The 24,761-nt window shown below is 26.6% G+C and overlaps 1 protein-coding gene across 1 annotated transcript in view; it reads right to left on the reverse strand.

Moving 5' to 3' along the window:
• The window catches only part of LOC100203214 (bridge-like lipid transfer protein family member 1), a 120,697-nt gene that overhangs the window by 44,981 nt on the left and 50,955 nt on the right, over positions 1-24,761 (reverse strand). The window contains exons 23-40 of the mRNA XM_065813543.1: positions 24,249-24,519; positions 23,493-23,653; positions 23,319-23,411; positions 21,892-23,215; positions 15,137-15,308; positions 14,769-14,942; positions 14,472-14,678; positions 13,814-14,386; positions 13,151-13,402; positions 12,952-13,036; positions 12,746-12,775; positions 9,060-9,275; positions 6,410-6,557; positions 5,458-5,547; positions 5,124-5,345; positions 4,928-5,047; positions 4,363-4,480; positions 2,529-2,599 (exon numbers count right to left, since the gene is read on the reverse strand). Of these exons, the coding sequence (XP_065669615.1) occupies positions 2,529-2,599; positions 4,363-4,480; positions 4,928-5,047; positions 5,124-5,345; positions 5,458-5,547; positions 6,410-6,557; positions 9,060-9,275; positions 12,746-12,775; positions 12,952-13,036; positions 13,151-13,402; positions 13,814-14,386; positions 14,472-14,678; positions 14,769-14,942; positions 15,137-15,308; positions 21,892-23,215; positions 23,319-23,411; positions 23,493-23,653; positions 24,249-24,519 (4,327 nt within the window). The remainder of the gene's footprint in view (positions 1-2,528; positions 2,600-4,362; positions 4,481-4,927; positions 5,048-5,123; positions 5,346-5,457; positions 5,548-6,409; positions 6,558-9,059; positions 9,276-12,745; positions 12,776-12,951; positions 13,037-13,150; positions 13,403-13,813; positions 14,387-14,471; positions 14,679-14,768; positions 14,943-15,136; positions 15,309-21,891; positions 23,216-23,318; positions 23,412-23,492; positions 23,654-24,248; positions 24,520-24,761) is intronic.

A 24,761-nucleotide genomic window follows, 5' to 3' on the forward strand; every position in this document is an offset into this window, starting at 1 on the left:
ATATATATATATATATATATATTATATATATATATATATATTATATATATATATATATATATATATATATATATATATATATATATATATACATATATATATATATATATATATATATATATGTATATATATATATATATATATATATATATTATATATATATATATATATTATATATATATATATATATATATATATATATATATATACATTGATATATATATACATATACATACTAGCATGCAAAAATCTTTGGTCGTAATCAATATTGTAGCAAAATATTTTGCTTTCTCATCTCATGTAAACGTCTTAACTCTGCGTAAAGGCAAGTTGCCTGAAAATTGTTTTAATTTAATTAATTTCTTAAGTAAATATTATGTAATAATAATATCTATTATAAAATACAAGTTTTATTACTGAATGAGTTTTTTACTCATATATATGGTTTTTTTGTGTGTAATTACTAAATATAATTATTAACTTTGTGTTGTAATATTTAATTTGTAGAACTTTCTGAGTCTGTTCTGGAAAATTCTACGTATGTATAAAAGCAAAAGTCTGCTCATTTTAATATAGCAAGAGTCTTGAGTTCGATCCAGTGAGTTTGTCCCTATTGAGTTAATAGTACATTTTGTGTTTAGCATTCAACATTTGCTTAAGTAAGTTTTTGAGTAATTTGCATTATTTTGAACAATAATATTGTTAAAATATTATTGCAATAATAATAGTTATTTTTTAAATATATTCATATTTAAAAAATAACTCGAATTTTAAATATAAATATATTTAAAATTCAAATTTTATTACTGAATATATTGTAGACGGGTTTTTTTATGCGTAATTATCAAATATAATTTCTAATTTTGTACGCATACCAACAACTTGATATCAAATTTTTTTGCAAGACTCGTGCCAGCATGATTCGAAATAAGAAAAAAAGAACATAATATTTAATTGAGTTACATGTGAAAACTCAAATTTCATATGAAGAAAGGTACTCATGTGATTAAATAGCAAATAGACTCAAAACTAATAAGTCAAGTGTAATATGCCTGTTAACACGATTAAGAACAACAGGAACAAACTCAACTAAAAAAACGCACAGGAAGACCAAAATGCACAACAAAGATGGAAAATCAACTAATACTTCCAGCCACTATTGTTGAAGAAGAATCAAAAAAAGAAAGAAAAACTCTAATATCAGTTGTTGCGGTCAAGAGACGACTACGTAGAGTTGGACTAAATGGTTGTATAGCATGTTGAAAACCTTTGTTACAGCATGTAAATAAACAAAAACGGTTTAACCCTTTTGTTACCCATACTCCCTATAGTTGTTAATAAAATATGTCCTTTAAATACCAGTATTGCGGTCAATGAAAGGTTTTGATTTCTGTTAAGCCCGGGTATTTTAAGCAACTTTAGTACTTAGCTTAATAGAAACTAGAATAATTTTCTAACCTTCAGTGAAAACCACATAAAAAAGCTTGGTTCGATTTGCAGATATTCAATCGAAAAATGTCTAATTTCACTAACCTATTATATACAATTACTTTTGATAAAATAATATTTGATATTTGAAAATTTTCAAAGTTACTTATTATATATGTTTGTCTATGGTAATATTGACATGGTAATATAAGGTTGCTAAGCCCAGTAATGAAAGGGTTATGTGGGCAAGAGATCATAAATTGTGGACATTGGACCAATGGAGAAAAGTTTTTGAACTGATGAATTAAATTTTGAATTATTTGGAACCAGCAGATCTCTCTATGACCAACAACTGGTAGGTGAACGATATTTATTTGAGTTATTCAAAACACAGTGATAGTGATGTCATGATTTGGAGTAGTTTTGGAGGAGGAAAAATTGGTGATTTTGTCGAATCAACAATGGATAAAAAAAAGTACCATAGTATTTTAATTCATCATTCAGTGTCATCTGATATTGGTAAAATTGGTAAAGGGTTTGTCTTTCAACAAGAAAATGACCCTAAACACACTTCTAAATTATGCTCAAATATTTTAAGACAAAAGAAAAGCAGAAGGTGCTTAAAATCATGACTTAGACTTCACAATCACCTGATATAAATCCTATAGAGAAACTATGGGATAAGCTGGAAAGAAGGTTATGCATAAATTTCCCAACTAATATAAATAGTCCCTGGAAATGTCAAGACACCTGGAAAAATTTAAGTTTTAAAACGTTAGAAAAGTTACTCTCTCAAATGCTAAATCCCTGTAAGGCTGTCATCCACGCTAAAGGTGGTCATATTTATGAGATTAAAATCTTGTTAAATTATTAAATTATAATATTGTTGAGAAATGTATTAGTAATAAATTGTTGAAATGAATTAGCATAATATGTTTTTTATGGACGATTCACACACTGACCAAAGACTTTTGCACACTAGTTTATATATATATATATATATATATATATATATATATATATATATATATATATATATATATATATATATATATATATATATATATATATATATAATTATATGACTAAATTATTGATACCTTTATAAATTGACCCAGAGACAAATCAACTGTAAATTGAACATTACCATATAACTTTAAAAAATGGTTCTCTAAAAAAAAAAAGGTTCTCTAAAAAATTGATTGATTAAAAGGTTATTATAAATATATGCAAGCAAAAATTAAAACAAAAAAACCTTGCTTAGTATTAACTAAAACACTTGTTTAATATTATTACAATTATAACCCTATTTAATATAAATGCAAGTATAATCTAGCTTAATATAAATGCAAGTACAATCTTGTTTAATGTAAATGCAAGTATAACCTTGTTTAATATAAATGCAAGTATAACCTTGAGGCTCTTGGTTGAGTATCTTTTATTTCTTACTTCTTTTTCAGACTCACCCTAAAATATCTTTTCTATCTCCGCTGAATAATGTGCCTTTTACATAACTTCCTGGATCCAGACAGGTAGGAAGCTTTTATTCCTTCTCATCGGTATTTTATGGTTTTCACCTTGTTGTACAGCTGCTATATCTAAATATAATCATTTTTTTCATCTTTTTCAAAAGCACAACTCTCTTGAGAAAATGCTTTTTTATTTTTGCAAGATATCAATGAAAAAAAGTGTTGTCTGATGCTAAGTTTACTAAATCTTGTATCTTATCTCAGAAGTTAGGCTCTTGAGACTCTAAGAAAATCTTCAAGTGTCATCAACAAAGATAAGCCAAACACTCTCTAATTCATTGGCCTGATCTTATAATCTTTTCCAAGGTGAGGTTGAACTATTTGCAAAGAACTTTTATTTTAATTCAACTCTTGAATCTAATGACCATACTCTTCTTGAAATTCCATTTAAACAGGTTAACCCATTGTTAGACATCCAAATCACTCCGGCTTCAGTTTCTGAAGCTATTTCTCAATCAAACTCTTCTACGACATGTGGTCTAAACAACAAAAAAATAACAAAAGTGTTCTTCAGAACTCCTCAATTCTCTTTAAACTATTTAGTTAGTGCTAGACTGAATCTTGTTTTCCTGCCTGCTGGAAAATGGCATCTGTGCATTCCGATTTTTTATCCTCTTCTTTCTATTATTATCTTTCTATTATTATATTTATATTATATTTACTTGTACTTATTATATTTCTCTCTTTGACCAAGGTCTTTTAGTATTTGATCAACAAATTTCTAACATCCCATCTTGAGTCTAATGACTTACTCTCTGACAATTAATATGGTTTTTGATCTTTTTGTTCTATGGCCGACTTGCTAACTGCTATAACTGAAAGATTCTATCAAGCATTAGACGGAGGCAGTGAGGCAAGGGCTATTACTCTTGATATATCTAAAGCTTTTGATAAAGTTTGGCATGCTGGTCTTCTCTGTAAGCTTGTTTCATATGGTGTATCCGGGAATGTTTTTGAAATTATCAAATCATTTCTTTCTAAACACTTTATTAAAGTCATCCTAGAAGACCAACACTCTTCTTCATTTCCAGTAACTTCTGGGGTACCTTAAGGTTCTATTCTTGTTCCTCTGTTATTTCTTATCTACATTAATAATCTTCCTGACAATCTTACATCTAAAATGACTCTATTTGCTGACAACTCAACTTTATACTCCTGCTTTGAAAAAAAGTCTTCTCTTTTCTCCTGTTTTGACAAAAAGTCTTTTCTTTTGATCGCTTAAAACAGGCAGCTGATCTTGAATCTGATCTCACTTTTGTAACAGCTAGGGGCTTGCAGTCTTGTTGGGAGTAAATTAAAATAATTAAATACAAAAAAAATATATAATCTTGTTTAATGTAAATGCAAGTATAATGTTATTTTATGCAAATATATTATGCTTCACAGAAACGTAATTTTAAAAAACCTTGAGGAAAGTGAAGCACTGATGCTGAAGGATTCTGGTTTGAAAACTCCACTGATATAACACCTGTCTTCAAAACAACTGCTGTACCTGAAGGAATAGAAGCCATCACTCGAATAAGCTAAAAATAATATATTGATTTATTTTATAACAATATTATATATATATATATATATATATATATATATATATATATATATATATATATATATATATATATATAAATGTATTTATATATATATATAAAATATATATATATATAATATAAATATATATATATATACATAAAAGTATATATATATAAATATATATATATATATATACATAAGTATATATATATAAAAGTATATATATATATATATATATATATATATATATATATATGTATATATGTATGTGTATATATATATATATATATATAAATATATATATATATATATATATATATACATACATATACATATATACACATATATATAAAAGTAACATTGATTTATTTTATAACAACAAATAACTAAACAGTCACATAAAATTATATATAAAAATAATAATAATAAAAATATCGCACAGATATTTTTAGTTGAATTGAGTATATTAATGGATTTTGAGGTAAAACTTCTTCATATGAGCTAAACCAAAGTGGAATTGGTTCATTTTCCTCTACATCTTGTACTATCTCATTTACTTCCTATAAAACAAATAATGAAATGACATTAAATAAATCTTATCACTACAAGAATTACTAGAATTGATTCATTAAATACCTTGATAAAACCTTTTTGTAAAAATATCAAATGATTCATCAAGTCTGTTGTTAAATTCAGTTCAAGAGGTCCAATGTTAATGCCTATAGAAAGGTAGCCATGACCATTAAAATATGTTGAATTGTCACTTGAAACATTTTTAGAAATCTGTATATAGTGTCCATCAATACTTATTCCAGGCAAGAAGATGTGAGTTGATGCAGGAAGTGGTACTATCTGATTCTGAAAAAAAGGTTAAAAAAAACATTTATTACTTCTTGATTTTATTTTTAAAAAACAAATATTAAACACTTTAAAAAAATACTGTAATTATTAAATCTAAAACCAATATTACTTTTGTCTTGAAAGATAAAAAATGTTGAGGTAAATCTAATGCAAATTTGATTTTTCCATTGAAATTTCCAAAACCATTAATTTGTTCGATCTAGAAAGATAAACTCTACAGTAAATAAATATGCACTATTCATAATTGAGTCAGATTTTATTATTTATTAACTTATAACATGATTAAAGTACCTAATAATATTAAACAAATAAAAACCATCATTACCACTAAATTATTTCAATCATTTACAAACATTTGTGGTCTTTAAACTTACCTCTTAAAAACTTCACCAGACTCTTATTTAATTAAGTCCAAATATAATTCTAAAACAAATTCAGCTGTTTCATAAATCTCAGTGTATTATCTTTTGATTCAAAAGAACTCTATTCACATGCTTGGCCTGGGTATATAACAGGGTATATACCAATTCACATATTTGTTGTAAAATCAAGTTTAAATACTTTGACTATTCTCTTATAAGATCTTGTTTAGCATCTCATCAATTAATTAACTTTCTTTTTTTTTTTTTTTTTTTTTTTTTTCCCAAGACTAAACTTTATCTGATATTGTTTCTGATCAAATGAACAAGTTCTGTTTTCTAATAATATATCAGCTGTTATCAGTACTAGTGACCTTGCAGGTTGCACTCATACTCGCAGGTTGCACTGATACTTGCAAGTAAAAAATCTTTCTCACTCTTTTACTCAGATAGTTAACTTTGTGACTGGTTTTTTGGTCAACCCTAATCTTATCTGATTAATCAAAGCATCCAATAATTCAAAAAAAAAAACAAAAAAAACAAAACAATATTTGACAACAATGAATGTTGTCATATGGAGGTAATATTTAATTTACAAAAGAATATGGCAAGCAGGTTTTATGAGTAATTTAGTCTGCACTTAAAACATTAAAAGTAAATTATATCCAAATAAAAATATATACATTTAATAAGCATTAATACCTTATACTCAACTTTCAGTGAAGGCAAAAGAGTTGCACTCACAAGAATACTACAAGTTGAAAAGCGAAACAATGAATGAGTGTTAGAAGATGCCAATGATTCTTTCATATTGTTCTCATTATGATCAGATGAGGAGTGTTGTGATTCTCTATCAATTATGAATAACATCACAAATTACAATTTTTTTTTAATTCTGTTTATTTTCCCCAGTTATTATTATCCTAAAGTATATAAACAATATGCAACAATATCTAGATGTTAAGTTTGAGAAACAAATCAGTTTATTATGTTAATATGTTTTAGTAAACTAATGCTGGTCCAAAATTGTTTTAACCTTTATTAAAATAAAAAAATAGTTACTATGGAAACTATATTTACTACAAATGTCTTAAACGTCTTTATTATATAAACATTACCTTAATGTTTGGTTGTATTCAGCAGTTGTGCTTTGGTGCAACTTATGTGCATGTACATAAGTTCTTTATTTATTTATTTTTTTGTTACCATTTTTAACTACCTTTTTTATTTATTTATAAATTTAAGACAAACAGTGATAACAGCAAAATTTATAATTTGGTTAAGTAACAGACACTAAACTTTAACCATTTTCAAAAAAAACCTGTTGAGCAGGTCACCTGTAACTATATAGAAAACAATTTTTTTAGAATTCGGTAACAACCTGATGACTTTTTGCAATAAATATATTGTTACATTAAAATTGTTTTTATCAACTAAAGCAATAATTAAACAAACTTGAATAAATTTTCATATCATCAGTAAAATGGGTCTCCTAACTTTTAATTAGTTTTATGGAAATGTGGTATTCATCATCATCATCATCATCATCATCATCATCATCATCATCATCATCATCATCATCATCATCATCATCATCATCATCATCATCATCATCATCATCATCATCATCATCATCATCATCATCATCATCATCATCATCACATCATCATCATCATCATCATCATCATCATCATCATCATCATCATCATCATCATCATCATCATTATCATCATCACATCATCATCACCATCATCACCATCATCATCATCATCATCATCATCATCATCATCATCATCATCATCATCATCATCATCGTCATCGTCATCGTCATCATCATCATCATTGCCTTTAACTTCATCACGTTGCATTAGTTGGACATTTTTTATAATATAATTTCTCCAGTATACACAACTTGAGGATCTTCTTTCCTTAACAAAAACCTTTTCTATGTTACCTGTATCACAATTTTCATGCTTTCTTACTTCTACTAACTTTCTTCCTAAACTACTAACTTTCTAAGGGAAGATTAAGAGATCATCATCATCATCATCATTGTTGTCATCGTCATCATCATCATGTTGCATTAGTAAGAATTTCTTATGTTATTTCCCCAATATACACAACTTGAGGATCTCTTTCCTTAACTAAAACCTTTCCTTTGTCACTTGTATCACAATTTCCAAGTTTTCTTCTACTTTTACCTACTTCTTCCTAAACTACTAACTCTCTAAGGGAAGATTAAGTGGTTTGGCCATTTGCATACCCAAAACACTTAACATTCCTTTATGCACCCTGCATAAGGAATAAAAGTTTAGAAATAAGTTGATAATCTCTGTCTAAGATTATCAACTTATTTCTAAACTTTTAGAGTCATACAACACATCCCTATAACCATCACCTTTTTCAAGATGCTGGACATTAACAACCTTCATTGACCATGCTTCACTGCTATATCTCATATCACTCTAGAAACATGTAGTGTACAACTTTTCTTTAATCAACCTTTTTCTTAATTCGAGTAAAATAAAAATCTCTTTAACAATATTTTTTTAAATAACTTTATATTCTTCTAAAATAAAATTTGTCAACTATTGCTCAGAATACCTTTCTAATTAGCAAATATACTACTTTCTATTATACCAGCAAATCCACCATTTTCTAATGTGCCTACAAATCTACCACTTTCTAATCTACCAGCAAATCAACCGCACTACCCTTTTAATCTATTAGCAAAACCATATACACTACTTTTCTAATCTATTGGCAAATCCACCACACTACCTTTCTAATCTACTAGCAAATCCACCACACTACCTCTCATTGTGTCAAAAGCCTTTTCAAGGTCTACAAATGCCATTCACATTCAACAAAAACTTATTTAGTTGAAAATAAATCCTTTTAAAATTCTCATGGACAACTTTATTTCTTAATATGAACACATTTTAATGTATCTTTTTTTTTTAAATTATTATTAACTTTCCTTTTGGTGTTTTACCTTGATGTTAAATAGTGTGTGTGAATATTTTTTGTTTATTTTATCATGTCCAAAAAAAAATATATATATATATATACATTTTTTTTGCTTCAGATCCCCTATACTGTCGGGCCTTGTTAAATTACAAAACACAGTTTAAAAAAAAAATGTTATTAAATAAAATTTTAAACTATATTGAATTGTAGTAATTAATCAGAAAGTTAAGTTTAAAACTCTATAATTCAAACTTCTTAACAAATTTGAAACTGTATTTCAGTTATCAATAATGTAGAAAATTATGTGCTAATTATAGAAATTATGTTTATATTATTTGTATCTAAAAATGATGAGGACAACTATAACATATAAACAAAATACCTAATTGACATTTTGTAACGCTCAAACTCAGTAAAATATTTGTGCAGCTTTTTATTAAAGTGATTTGAGACAAATAATATAGTTCCAGGATGTTGAGGAATTTCAACTGCAATAGGTCCAACATTCAATAGTGTCTTCAGTTTAGACTTAGCGTTTTCACATTTTATTTCATTATATATTCCGTTGGTTTTGTAGATTTTCCAAGTCATCAGTACCCTAAGTAAAAAAAATAAAAACTATATAAAATATTTTTATTTCATTTTAAACATTATTGCAATGAATTTAATATAATTAAAAAAATAAAAATAATGATCAATAATTTTTTTGACCCTTATTTAAGTAATAAAAATATTTGAAATGCTCAAGTTTGTTATATTAACATTAATGCATCAAAAAAAAAAAAGAGTGTATAACTTTATTATGAAATAGACAACAATTATTTGATTTCTGCAATAAATAGTAGAATGGAGGTCATAACAACATTTTTCTTTTAATTATGTTCTCACACCCTCTGTATGTGAGCTATCTAGTAAAATAACACTAAATTAAAGAAATTAGCTTTTGAAAAGTATATTTAGGAGTTATATCGTAGAAGATTTGATGGCACCTTAATATTATCAAAAACAACTTCTTCAAAAGTATGTCCTAGGTTTCAAAAGAAAAAAAATTACATAAAAATTCAAAAATAATTATTTATTTTTTATAATTTAATTAAAAATATTTTAATGATTTTATAAATAAATTTAATTTCACTTCACTGGTATTGAAATCTATGGGTAGTTTTTTCACATTTGATTTTACATTTTATTTCATTTTGACATGGACAAAGTTTTTTTATAATTTATTGCTCTTTTTGTTTTAGTATTCAACATAAGAATAGGAAAACAAATCACCCTGCTACAGGTACAGGTCAGGTCATCCGGCAATTTGTAACATGTAATCTAAAACAATCTGCTTCATATTTATATTCACTATGGATAAAAAGCAGGTCCTCCTTAGCCATGGCTCTGTATCTACAGTTGTTTAAATCACATACTCTCATATTTAACATTCACTAATATATTACATATTTTTTTGTTTCATTTAAGTTTTTGTTACATTTGTTTGTGTTTTTGTAAAAACACACAGATCAATGAATGCATTAGGGTTTGCAAAAACCCGGAAAATTATTTTCTTTTCCCAGGATTGTATAATTAATTCCCGGAATTTCCCGGAAAATTCCGGCATTATTTTATGCTTTAAAACTAATAGAAAAGTCATAATTTAATTAAGTAAATTGCAGTAAAATGAATAAAATTTGTACATAAAGTTATTAATTTTGTCTTTAGAAAATAAGCTCACAGAAAGCTCAAACTTACAGTAGTACAACCACTTTCAAACAATGACATTACTTTCGATAATTTAGAAGTAAGAGTTTCGCATAATCTTGACAAAGAATTTCTGGGTGTTGCTAGAAAACCTTTTTCTTGGGCTTTATTTAGTTGCTCACTAATAGTTTTCGGCATTTCATTATCTGCGCTTTTCGGTATTTCATCATCTTCTTGACTTACTAAGTCTTTAACATTGTTCAAAAAATTTGTAGGGTTACTTAAATTTGTTACATTTAATCTATTTAGAAGCTTCAACATTATTTTTTTATTTTTAAAATTTGAAGATGTTTCAAAAACTTCACCTGTGGGCATTAATTTATTTTCTCCATAATGTAGATAGTGCAGTAAACTACTTAATTTAGTCCTTCCCTCTTTAATTCTGGAAGCTAATGCATTAAAATTTGACAACTTGTTGTAGTATTCAGTTCTTTTAAGTTAGTTAGCATAAACTCTAACGCAATGTCAGCAGTTATAAGGTTTGCATCGCGCCAACAAAGCGCTTCCACTGCTGCTTTTACTGGAATTAGCACATTTACTAGTTCAGAAACAATTTCATACTCATTATCTGACATTTTTATAGAATCATTAATACTGATATCAAGCACCTTTCAGGCATTGATAGTATGCTGCTCCATCTTGTTTTACAACCTTTGATTAAATGAAGGTTTTTTCCAAAGTCATTTTATACGTATTTTTGAAGACAGTCATCATTTTTAGTTGGAGATCTTTTAAAAACCATCACGATTTTTCTAACTTTATAATTCACTAGACCAATCGCTTTGTTTGCAATTATTACATCTTTGATTATTTGATAATCCACTAAAAGCAACTCTCATCACCACCATCATCGCTATCTAATTCACAGCTTTCACTAAATTCAGATTCATTTTCCAAATTTTCAATGTGATTATCAATTTCTTCAATTAAATGTCTCTGTATACAATTTGATGCTGACGTATTATATAAAACTGAAATAATAGCCTGTTGAATACCATAAGCAAAGCATAGCTGTTGATTAATCTGTAATAGTTTTCCAATTAGTTTTATTATTGATGAAATAGTATTGTGTGAATAATGACCGTCTGTCATTATTCACACAATACTATTTTCAAGATTTAAACCAAACGCTGAGAGTTTTTCTTAAAGTAAAATTACACAATTTTCAGCTGGCATTGTCCCTACAATCCTTACTAAACCTAAATTCTAAAAATTGTCTCTATCATTTAAATTGATATTCAAATAACAGGTATTTTGAATCGATGTGCACTTATCAAAAGAAATTAAAAACTTAGTTTCACTGTTAATTTTTTGTCTTAATTCATTTCTTATAAAATTCATTATATTGTTAGAGAACTCTAGTGCCATATTTTTTAACAGTGTTTGGAGATTTAGGTATGATGACAAACCGCCTCATTGCCAGCCCAGTACATATATCAATAGAAGTGCACATTACATTAAAAGAAATCCCATCTTTAGCTGTTAATCTTGCAAGCTCCTCAGACAAGCTGTCTTTTTTATTCATATTCGATAAAAAATATGAACTAATTTTACTTTTTTTACTCTGTGGAACTTCTTTCGATGTCAGGGAGTGTACCAGTTCTGTTTTTAAATTTATTTTATGTAACTGAAGTAAATGCAAATGAAGAGCTTTTGTTGATCCACCAGTTATTTTCGATACTTTTTTGCAATGACTTAGTTTACACAATGCTGTTTCAATTTCTTTGTTGTGCAGAAAATATTTCCATGTAGGGTTTTGGCTGTTGAACTCTATGAAATTTGACCTGGTATCCTAATTTGACGAGTTAAAGAAAATATAAGAATTTATTAACAATTTTAACTTTAAAGGCGAATTTTTAAAGTTCAATAAATTTAAATAAATACACTCTATTATTACAAAAACTCATTATTGTTATTATCTTTATTATTTATATTATAGTTACCATTTAGTTTTAATAATTAAAATTAGTTTCTTACTATTTACTAATAAACACGCCGTTCACAATAATAGTCGTAGTGTTCACAATATAAGATTGATTAAACTTACTTTAAACTTATAAATCAATAATGAAAACATTGCATTGCATTGGTACTAAATTTTATAGCTTTGTTGTTACTTTTGTTTTATTTGACGCAATTTAAACATAAGTATTGATTGGTAGACGCAGGTATTAATTGTAGTTTTATAATTTCTAAATCCCAGGATATTTTTTAAATAATCCCCGGAATTCAGGGTCATAAAACTATGAATGTCATAAAAGTATGAATGTCAGGGTCATAAAAGTATGAATGTATATATGCATTAAAATAAATTTTTACCTTGATAGCTTAGGAGAATTTGGTGCACATCTGTAATAAAAAAAAATGGATAAACTTTTTTCAATAAAAATTACAAAGTGAGATTTTCTGATAAACATTAAAAAAAAAAAAGAGCTAAAATAAAATATACAAGATATAAAATATCTTGACAAAAAAACATTTTGAAATTTTTTTTTTTTTTTTTTAATTAAAAAAAAAAATAATACTTTTTAAAAAAAGAGTCTAATAGACAGATTTTTGTTTCCTCCATATGAACAGTCAAAGTAGTGACATCTTCATTGAGGCTAGCTTCTAATTAAAATCAGTACAAAACAATTAAATATCTACCTACATTATTATTAGAATAAAAAAGCTTACAATTTAAAATAAAATTGATTTTAATAGGATTACACAAAATAAATCTACCATTTTGTGGTGAAGCACTAAACGACTCATTAACTGATTTTGTCTTTTTTGAATGATAAAGTGATCCATTTAACTGTTGCATATCAAGTGAAAATTCCAAACCACTCATACTAGCAGTGCAGCTAGCATTATGCAAACAAAAAGTTCCAGAGATTGTCACATTATCCAATGGTAAATCTTTTTGACTTGATTCTGAAACCTTTTCATCATGAACAAAAATAACATCTTGTCTGACAGGGTTTATGTTTTCTCCTGTTTTTATTTAATAAAAATAATACAAACAATTTTTTTAAAAAAATTATTTGCTTCAATTGTAAATTTTATAACTAAATTTAAAAAAAGTTTTTTAAATTTAGTTATTAATTTTTAAATCTAAAAAAAAGGTTTATTCCAGTCAAATTTTTTAAAATATTTGTATAATTTTCCTGAGAACATCTTTTTATTGTTTTAAGAAATTTAAATATAATTATTGAGATTGCTAAACCCTATATTTCACAGATGAAGCTAAAAAATTCACTTCTCTTAAAAAAATTAAATTTTTTCAAATTAGTTCTTGTTACCAAGTTTAACTAAAGTCTAAACAATTTAACTTTAAAAACTCACAGAGCAGAATTTATGTAATAGTGAACATGGTGGTAACAACTATAATTAAAAAGTACTTACTCATTGTAGAAGAGCTCTTTTTGGGTATGTAAAGATTAATAACATTATACATGTTGCGCCAACATTTTGATGCGTACATTTCATGTTGTTGTTCAAGTGGCAAAGTAGAAAAAACATCTCGATTTGACTGAAAAATAAACTTCTCAGCAAATTTTTTTTGTTCTAAGAAAACGTTACAAGTTTCACTTATTTGCAAAACCAATCGAACAAGCGGAAAATCAAAATGTTGTTTCAGATCATTTACATTTACAGCAAATGTGTGATTATATTGAGATGACATATTGTTTTTCATTGAATCTGAAGAGATATAAAACTTGGAATCGAATATTTCTAAGGTTGTCGTAGATTCTTTCGCCTTTTTGATTTCAGATTCAATTAAACTAATTGAAACTTTATTTGTTTGGAAGACAAATTTTTTATGTAAACGCGATGGTAAATGTTTTTTGGCGACAAGACCTACTACACTAAGCAAAGCTGAAAAAACATCAGCTGCTTCAGCTAGCTGCACTCCACTTGTTGGAAAACTCACCATTTGAGAAACAGATTGAAGCTTTTCAAGTTCAATAGTTTTTTCTTAAAAAAAAACAAAGATATTTCAAAATAAAAACACTTGAACTTAATGAGATAACAAACTTTTAGACAATCTAAAGAAAATTACCTTTTATGAGATTAAGTTGCTTAATATTATCTACATTTTCTTTTTGTTTGTTAAAAGAACGCACAGACACCGGGGATCTTGACATCCAATCATAAAGGCTTTGCTCTTTTTCTTTTACATTTTCTGGTTCAGCTTCTGAGTCACTGTCAAGTAAAGGTTCACCTTCCATTTGCAAAGTCGAACCTTTTTGATCATTTGGCGGGTTAACTGTTGGTAAAAATAAAAATCAATGATTGAAAACATATTGCTTAAAAGTTTAATAAATACAAGTGTTCATAAGAATTTTTAAAATCTTACCAGAATTCAGTCCTGTTTTTTTTTCATTAAGAAGTAGGCGTAAGTCTTTCTGTGTTAGAACTCCTCGACCAACAACAGGTTTTCTAATATTAGGATTCTTTACAGCAAATATATTCTCAAAATCTTCTGCTCCAATAAATATGCACTTCCATTGTCGAGAAAGAGCTTGCATACCTAAATCAAAATGTTGCAGAGTAAATACTGACTTTAAAAGAACTATAATATATGTTTAAGCTACTAAAGGTGGAAGATTATTTGACATATTTTTGCAAAAAAAATGTCTAGTTAAATTTATGAATAGACTTAAAAATTAAACTTATTTCAATAAGTAAACAATTAGATTTTTAATAAAACTTTCATATGCATACCTAATTCTAAATCTTTTAAACCAGGACAATGACTTGGTTTCTTTAGAGTTTGCAATAGGTTTGCTAGTCTTTGACCAGTTGTATGTCTTCTTAAAACACTAATCAGTTGGCTAGAATAATCACTTTGCAGGAATGATGACTCTTCACTTACAGCAGAAATAATGCAAAAATGCTAAATAACCAAACATTTTAAAACAATTTCTGAAGTAAAAATCATTAAAAAAAATTTAAATCTAAATTAATTTCTTCTTTAATTTGGAGCCAATAACTAGAAAGTAGCTAGAAAATAATTCTATACAAAAATAATTTCTACATAAGTCTATATAATATAAAAATAATTTCTACGTAAGTCTATATAATACAAATATTTGTTCTACATATGTTTATATAAAAAAATTTTTACTTATTGAACAGAAAAGAAGTTGTATACAAGTAATTGTGAATAAGTTGTCGAGAAAGTTTTAAACAAAAGAGCAATAAAACAGATTAGAAAAATAAGGATGCTATTTGCGCAAACTGTGTCAAATAATCAAGTCTTTTCATGCCCACAAAAATTTTGTGTATAAAAAAGTGATTACTAAAACAATAAAAGCATTTTTTTTTAAATTGCAACAAATATTCTTTGTTCATCAACTACCTTTTATAAAAAATAGTGAAAACACTATTGTGCAAGAATTATTTAGAATTCAAGTAAAACAATCGTTTTTCCATTTTTAGAATTTCTTATTTAGAATTTAAATGAAACATTTGCTTTGCTGTTTTTAATGCAATTGTTTTATTTATAATTTAAATGAAACTTTGCTTTGCTGTTTCTAATGCAATTGTTTTATTTAAAATTTTAAATGAAACATTTGCTTTGCTGTTTTTAATGCAATCGTTTTATTTAAAATTTAAATAAAATATTTTTTTATTTTTTTTGCTGTTTTTATTTTAATTATTTTAATTTAGAATTTAAATAAAATGTTTGTCAATTTTTATTTTTATTATTTTGCCTAATATTTAAAATGGAAAAAAACACGTACTGAAACATTTAAATCCCTGCGTAATAAAGTTATTAATAATTAATAAAACAAATTCTCAACAAGAGGTAATCCACTGAGGGTGGTAGCCCTCTAAGTTCAGAGTTTCAGACAGAAGGTAATCCATTGTTATTTAGCGTAGTAGCCCTCTTATCAAGAAAAAAAGAAAAAAAACTTTTAAAACTGACATTTTATTGTGTTTAAAAAAGTGACTTTCAAAAATTCGAAAAAAACATTTAACCAGTGTTTTACCAATATCCAAGCTTTTCTGGGAAGCCCGTGCTGTCGCATGCCTTGTACGTCCACGCTTAAAGTAATTTTTTAGATAACTTGACCACATTTTTATATAGTAAGCATTTTAAGAAGTTACGGCAAAATAAACCTATAAGAAACTAGAAAATAAATCAGCAGTACTTGAGGAAAAGAACCGAAGACTATATGAAATAGAAAACTTAAATAAAATAATGTAAAAAAAATTTATTAATAAAAATTTTATAAATATTTACTGTTTTTGTTTTCTTATTTTTAGAGCATTTGTTATTTTCCACTACCATAACTGATACAAGTCGAGGAAAAAAGTAGATAAGAATATAACGAAAATAAAAATATTTTTTGATATACAATTTTTTCGTAACTTTTTTCAGTCAGTATATAAAAGTAATAATTTATAAATTGCGCTAGAAACACGGACAGTTTTTAAAATTTGTTTTTCATAGGTCGTTGCTAAACTTTACTGTTTTTATCAATGGACAGGAAAGCGAGAAAACTAATTGCTATTTAATTGTGAAAAAAAAAAATTTTTTAACAAGTTTTTCATATAAAAAAATGAAATGATGCTGCAAAATTTTTTGGGCATTGTTAATTTACTGAACTTTCTTAACAAAATTTTTAGGAGCCTATTTAAAATTTTTGTTTAAGTTTTTAAATACATTTTTTAAACAGAGCAATCGTTATATTCATTATCTCTAGTAATTCGTTTTAACAATTTCATACATGCATCAAACGCAGTATTGATTTATTAAAGAAACTATGTTATTGTTTTTAACTTATTCCATCATTAACAAAATTTATAAATCAAATAATATTTTTTACAAATTAATAATTTATTTTCTTATTTTCCTATTATATAAGTATTGAGAAAAAACGTCAAATGTAGCAAAAACTATTTTAAAAGCTAAGAGACATAAAAACGAATAACCTAATAAACGTAATAAACGCTGTTTATTACATTTATTAGGTTTTAACAAAAGCTGTTAAAAAATTTTATAAAATTTTTTTTTTTTTAAACTTACTTTTTTTAATTAATAAATTTTCTAGTTTATTTAATTAAAATTGATATTTTGTTACAATTTTATTTTTTTATTTAAGAAATTTTTTTTTTTTCTTAGTAAATAAGTTTAGCTTTTTTCCGCGAATTATTGAAATGCTTTATAAGTTAAAAGATGCGAACTACCGTGGTCAGTTATGAACTAGAGGAAAAAAACCGCTACCACACCTGCATCATTTTGAACTAAGTTTTCCTAAACCCACATCATAGCCCGAAACACCCAAACAAATTGCTGTAGCTAAAGCAATAACTGAAATTAACAACAATTTGTCAAAAAGAGAGAAGAATATAAATATTTATGGCCTTGCTGAAAACAAATCAACTGATTCACTAGAATGTACCAATATTGATAAAACCAGCACAACAAACTTACTTGATTCAATAGGAGTAAACAAAAAAAGAATAAGAAGAATAACTCGATTCAAAAGTCGAAATTCAAACGAAACAGAGAACAAACCAACTCCCATTCTAGTAGAACTTGATAATAACATAGATCGCTCTAACGCATTAAATTTTGCAAGAAGACTAAGAAACAATGAAAACTATAGACAAGTATATATTAGCGCATATTTATCTCCAATGGAGCGAGAAAATAGGAAAAAACTTATTGCATAGAGAAAGGATAAAAACAATAAATTAAAAGGATCAAATGAAGAAAAAAAACAATTTTAAAAGGAGATTCACTGATCAAAGTTAAACTTGAGGGAAGGCAAACTAATACCAACAAGTAATTCAAAAACATGCATACATTTAAATTTGTCACCGTTGCACAGAGCTTCATTATCTAAATCAACTTATCACTCAGCTCGAACTTCATTGAACTGTTATTACACCAATGCAACATCCTTAAACAATAAAATGCAAGAGCTTTGAACAATTGCCCTTCATCATAACTTCAACATTATTTTCATCACAGAAACATCTGTTACTTATATTACCAACTATGAGTTATTTAGAAAAGATAGTGGTAGTCGTGGGGATGGAGTAGCCATATATGTGAATTCAATATATACTAGTACTGAAACAAATAATAAGATACTAAATGAGGAATGTGTCAAGCAACAGTGGTGCTGCTTATCAATTGGCAAAGAAAAACTGCTAATTGAAGCTAATCGCTACCTCTTGTCTAAAAATATTGATAGAGTAATGATTGCAGGTGATTTCAACTATGCTAACATCAAATGGGACACAGAATGTAACCCATTCAATTCAAACAGTCTTGAAAGCAAATCAAATTTTATCAATACTGTTAATGATTGTCATTTTATTCAACACGTAAATTTCCATACATGTTATAAAAACACTGAAGATTTCTCTTCAATTGATCTAATATTTACTGAAATGCAAGACCAAGTATCAGAGATATCTCCAGGGCCAACGCTTAGCAACATTACACATGGACATTGTAGTATAATATGGGAATATCAGACTCAAAATAATCAATCATTTCATTATTTCTCTAACCACCATCACAATTACGCTAAAGGTGATTACGAGAATCTAAGACTATGTATAGATAGCATTAATTGGTCACAACTACTCGAACCCTGCAATTGTATTCAACTTTGTTACGAACCATTCTTATCGATATATGAAGTAGCATGTCAATTATATATTCCTATTAAAACACTAAACAACCAAAAAATAAATAGACCAAAATGGTTTGATTCATATACAAAAAAACTTATTCAGGACAAACATCGTGCATGATACAAATTTCAAATAGTATCTAAGATATCAAGCACAACAATAAACAGCTTAATTAAAGAAAAAAAAAGGAATATCAAAAAATATGCAAAATTTATTAAAGAATAAGAAATTGTGATTCGAATTGTCATTAATAAATAATAAATTCGAATTGTAATTAATAAAAAACGAACCTAAAAACTTTTTTTCGGATGTTAAATAAAAAATAAAATTATACTCGAGTGTCAATTCAATACAAGACAAACACAGCAATTTAATCATCAACAAAACCACAACAGCTAATATATTTAACAAACACTTTCAATCAGTCTTCACAAATAATATAAATAATGAGCTTCCTGAATTTGACAACCGATTCTTAACTCAAACAATCGACAACGCAGATCTTCTTTTTTGTGAAACCACAATATTACAGAAACTAGAAAAGTTAAATATTTAATTACGATTAAAAAGGTTTAACATTAAAATGCTAGAAACTCGAAGGTTAAGAGGAGATTTAATTGAGTGCTTCAAAATTGTCTACAGTTTTATACAATTTAAATGGTGTATATCTATATCAAAAATAATAATAAAACCTGATGAGTTATTGGAACAATCTGCATACAGAAGAAATTTCATTCGATTCAAAAAAGAACTGATAGAAGAATGTTGTCTATTTTATGAACAACATTCTTCTATTAGTTTAGAGAACTAAAACATTCTTCTATTAGTTTAGAGAGAACTTTATTCTTAACAGAATACCCACTGTATGGAACCGTCTTCCTCCGTCTATCGTGCTATCTATACCAGTGAAAACATTTTTAAAATGATTAGAGAAATATATTGAAAGTGAATATATTCACTGGCTAATATAGATAATAGTCACCAGCTGATATAGAGCATGCTTATTACACGCTCTCGTTTATTACACTATGAACATTTAAATTATTTTTATTGTTATTTTGTTAAATTTCAGCAATAAACAGTTATTAATATTATTATCATTATTATTTATATAAAAATAAACATAAATAATAAAAATGAATTTTTAAAATCATGCACACCAGCCAATATTACCCATCTGGCCAACACTTTTGCATTTTATATATATATATATATATATATATATATATATATATATATATATATATATATATATATATATATATATATATATATATATATAATACATTTCCATAATCAAAACTAGTAAATCAATTATTATCATCAACATAATATTTATAAGATTTTGGCGCAATACTCATATTTAAAGCCGTTGAATAGCAATTGATTCAATATGCAGTAAAAAAAGGGTGTGAAGTTCCAAAAATAATTACAGCATTAAATCATTTTTTCATGATTTCTGGTGTCCAGGAGCTCTAAAAATGTTGAGTGATCTGCAATAAGAAAAAAATTAATGAGATTTAATGACTTGAAACCAATCATTTTTTAATCCAGTGTCCAGGAATCCCTTGCTGCCATTATGCATAAAGACTCTAGGTTTAAAATCAATTGTTTCTCTACCTAAAAGTCTTGATTTTTTTCCTAAAGTAGTTCATAAGCTTCTTTATATTTTTGGAGCTCCAAAATACCAAAAACTAGGAAAAAAGAATTGCTTTGTGACTTTCAAACTCAGAGATCTTTTTGGGACTGAATTGAGCCTTATACTTATACAAGAATTTCATAAAGTTAGCATTAAAAGAATTTTCTGTTTTAGTAACTCCTTACATAATATACTATGCCATAAGTCAAAACTACCTCTTAATAGTCACACGGGGGTGTACCAACTTGATTGCACATGAAATTCATGTCAAATTAGTATAATGAGAAAAAAGATTTCCACACTAATCCAAAAACATAAATAGAATGTTACTAAAGCTCACTGGGATGCATTAGGAAAACACAAACAAAATTGCGATGGAACTATAAACTAAAAAAATCCTAAAACACTTTCTGTTGTTTCAAACAAATGAATTATTAACGGTTAATTTAGTTTGATAATGGCTCTTATTATATGAGCCAAAATATAACTCTTAGTAATAAAAAATTGTATGATTTTGTAAGTCTATTTCACACCAACCTATACTTTTTTTCTTATATATCCTAGCTGTTTGAACCCATAAAACACAGGTCTTCACCAAAATGAGCATTTCTATACTTATTGCTTATTCCACACATATCATTTCTATATTTATTCCTTATTTACTTCAATATTTTTTAGTCAATGGTAGAAAAACAATTCATTAAAAAAATTACTAACATTGCCACAATGCAACTGTCAAGTGAAAGTTAAACTGTAAAACTTGTTATATGTTTTAACATTACATAACTTGAAGTTTATATAAATTAAATATTTGCATACATTATCATTTCACATTAAAAAAAAGTGCTGCAACTCTTTCTTGTTATTACCTCAGTTGCAATGGCCGCCAAGAGTGTCAAACATGCTCAAAAGTGCACACTACTACAATTAAGTTCAGCATTACTATAAAGATATATATATATATATATATATATATATATATATATATATATATATATAGAGAGAGAGAGAGAGAGAGAGAGAGAGAGAGAGAGAGAGAGAGAGAGAGAGAGAGAGAGAGAGAGAGGTAACTAATATATACTAATCATGTGAAATTTGCATTTTTTTCAGATTGGAAAAGAACAAAAACATTTTAACAAATACATAAAATATATTTAAGTTATTGCCAAAATAATTTAACCTTTTTAAACAGTTTTCCATTTTCAGGTAAAGACTGGCTCATTAGACATGCCAATGTTGAATAGTTTAAAATCTTATATGAATTATCAGCATTCTGAACAGTCTTTATAAGATCTATAATACATGGTACCCAAGTACTAATTGCTGGTATTAGCACTGTAACCAAATTTATATCTTGATCTGTCGCCTTTTGTACAGTTTTCAGATGTGTTGGTGTAGCTAAGTTAATCCAGACATGTTTTAAAGTCATATCACCAAAAATCTTACAAGAATTATTTATATGAATATTTTCAATACAACTTGATGACTGCTTAAATAAAACTTTTTGATTGAGTCTGGTATTTGATTCTCCAAATGTAATTAATGGTTCTGGCAAATTTTCTCCAGTTTCAATATCCAAAGATATATACCCTTTGCGAACTTTTTGCCAATCAGAAATTGAGTTAAGAGATGACCTAGAAGTATTATACAATAAAAGTTCGTTATTTTCTTTATTGATATCTTTTTTGGCATTTAAGAACTCTGAATTAATATTAGAAGTCAAGTCATTATTTATAAATTTTTTAATGTTTATTTGTTCTTGATTAACAAATTTTATTTTGATTCCTTCTACTCCGGCTTCACATATTATATTACCAAAAATATCTTCTCCAACAGCATCATCATTTACATGAGTACATAGACTTCTGTCATACTTTACAGAAAAGTTTACATTACTTTTAAAATGTGGAATTTTAGTTAGGCGTGGTACTTTATCAGTATTACCTTTAAGATGTAAAAGCTGAAATTGAGCATTACCAATATAGCTGTCAAAAACAGTTGAGCTTGGTTTAATAAGTGTTTCTAATTTATGCAATATTTCATGTTTGTCAATGTGTTTAGCAACAGTAAACTTCTGAAAAAAGTTCACAACTGTATTATTTAAAGATGGGTTTTCCAGTTGTTGATATAAAGCCAGGTTTGTATTTGAAATAGATAATGCTAACATGACATAGTCAAGATTTTTAACATCAACATCAAGAGAATATTCACTTCCACACTGACCATTAATAGAATTAGTATCAAAAGGTGTATAGGACTCTGTTGAAATTTGAAAAAACAAAAAATTTAAATAAGGTAACTTAAAATTAACAGTACTAATATTAGGAGGTGCTATTTTATCAATTTGTGCTTTAAGAGAAGAACTTTCATATTGAGAAAACGTATTGAGAATACAACTTTCTTTGTATTTATCTTTAGATCTAGAGATACAACCAAAATGGAAGTGGTCAAGAAGATGACAAGGATGGCATAAGAATAAACTAGATTCAAATGCAGATATATACCTGTAAAAGAACATAATTAAAGCATACTCTCATAATACAATATAAAATTACTAGAATATTAAAAAAAAATAATATTAAAATCCAAAAATGAAATCATAAAAACCTATCCACTACTTTGGTTACAAGAGGAGTAAGAATGCAAACCACTTGATCATGCAACTTAGCATTTATAAATCTCTTTTTGCTTTTATCTGTACTAAAAAAAAAATTTCTACATTAAACAATTTAAACAACAACAGTAAGCCAAAATAAAAGCAATAAAAAAAAAGCTTAATACATTTCTGAATTTTTAAATGTGTCTTTATCTTCCTCATCCTTTAAAAAACTATTTTGATCAATGAAAAAGGGTAACTTTCCTTGTATATTATTCCCCTGTACATTAGGTCTAAAATGTGGCAGATTTGGTGTAGAATAATGATATCCAGGTGGACGGATAACCTGAAAAAACACAAATGATTTCTATATACATTTATCTGTATATGCGTCTATGTTTGTGTGTAGGGAGGGGGAGGGGGAAGAGAGACTAAAATTTAACCCTTCTTCTTTGAATACATTATAGGTTTTAATGCTGTCCCAACACACCGAAGTACAATTTCTCAATTTAAAATTGTCTCTACTTTTAATTTTTCTCTCTTTATTACAAAAAAAAAAAAAGACATTTTAAATCAAACTGCATAACTTTATCATAAAATGATTCACTTGTGATTTAACACCTTCTATAAAAGTAATATTAAAAAACATCTAATTGATCTCAAAGTCTAACAAAATTCAAAAGATTTTTGAAAAAAAATCTTAATTCATAATAATGATTTTAAATTAACTTTTTTAATATTTTTTTTATTATACATTTTTTATTTTTTTATATATTTTAATTCAAAATAATGTAATGTCATGTTTGCTCTTCTTTCTGCAATAATCACCTAAAAATATTTCAAAATTAATGTTGTGTAGCTCTGCTCCGATTTTTAACATACACACATACACACTCACACATACATACACACACACATGCACACACTTTTGTAACACCCACTTTTAAGTTATTTAATAAGTTGAAATTCTTCTGAAGATCAGATGGAATTTTTTGTGGCCAATTAATGCAGGTAAATGATTGTAAATAACTTCCATATGCTGCTAATAGAGTAGGTTGGCATATTGGTTTTATCAACAGTGTAGAATAATCAAGTTCATCTAAGTTTACTGAGAGATCTTGCACAGAAGTTACAGCAGAAGCATACTGTGAGCTAGATGAATCAATAGATGCATTAGATGACTGAGGAGATAATGTGACATCCTTCATTGATCTAATAGTAAAAAGATTTATATAATAAAATATGATACAAATAAGGTCTTTACCTTATTTGTCACTTGTGTCATTTGCAAGAAGTCTTAAATACCTCTAACTACATATCTATATCTATATATATATATATATATATATATATATATATATATATATATATATATATATATATATATATATATATATATATATATATATATATATATATATATATATATACAGTTATGGCCATTGAAATCCGAC

Source organism: Hydra vulgaris, chromosome 12, assembly GCF_038396675.1.
Source record: "Hydra vulgaris chromosome 12, alternate assembly HydraT2T_AEP".
In the NCBI taxonomy this organism is placed as follows: Eukaryota; Metazoa; Cnidaria; class Hydrozoa; order Anthoathecata; family Hydridae; genus Hydra; species Hydra vulgaris.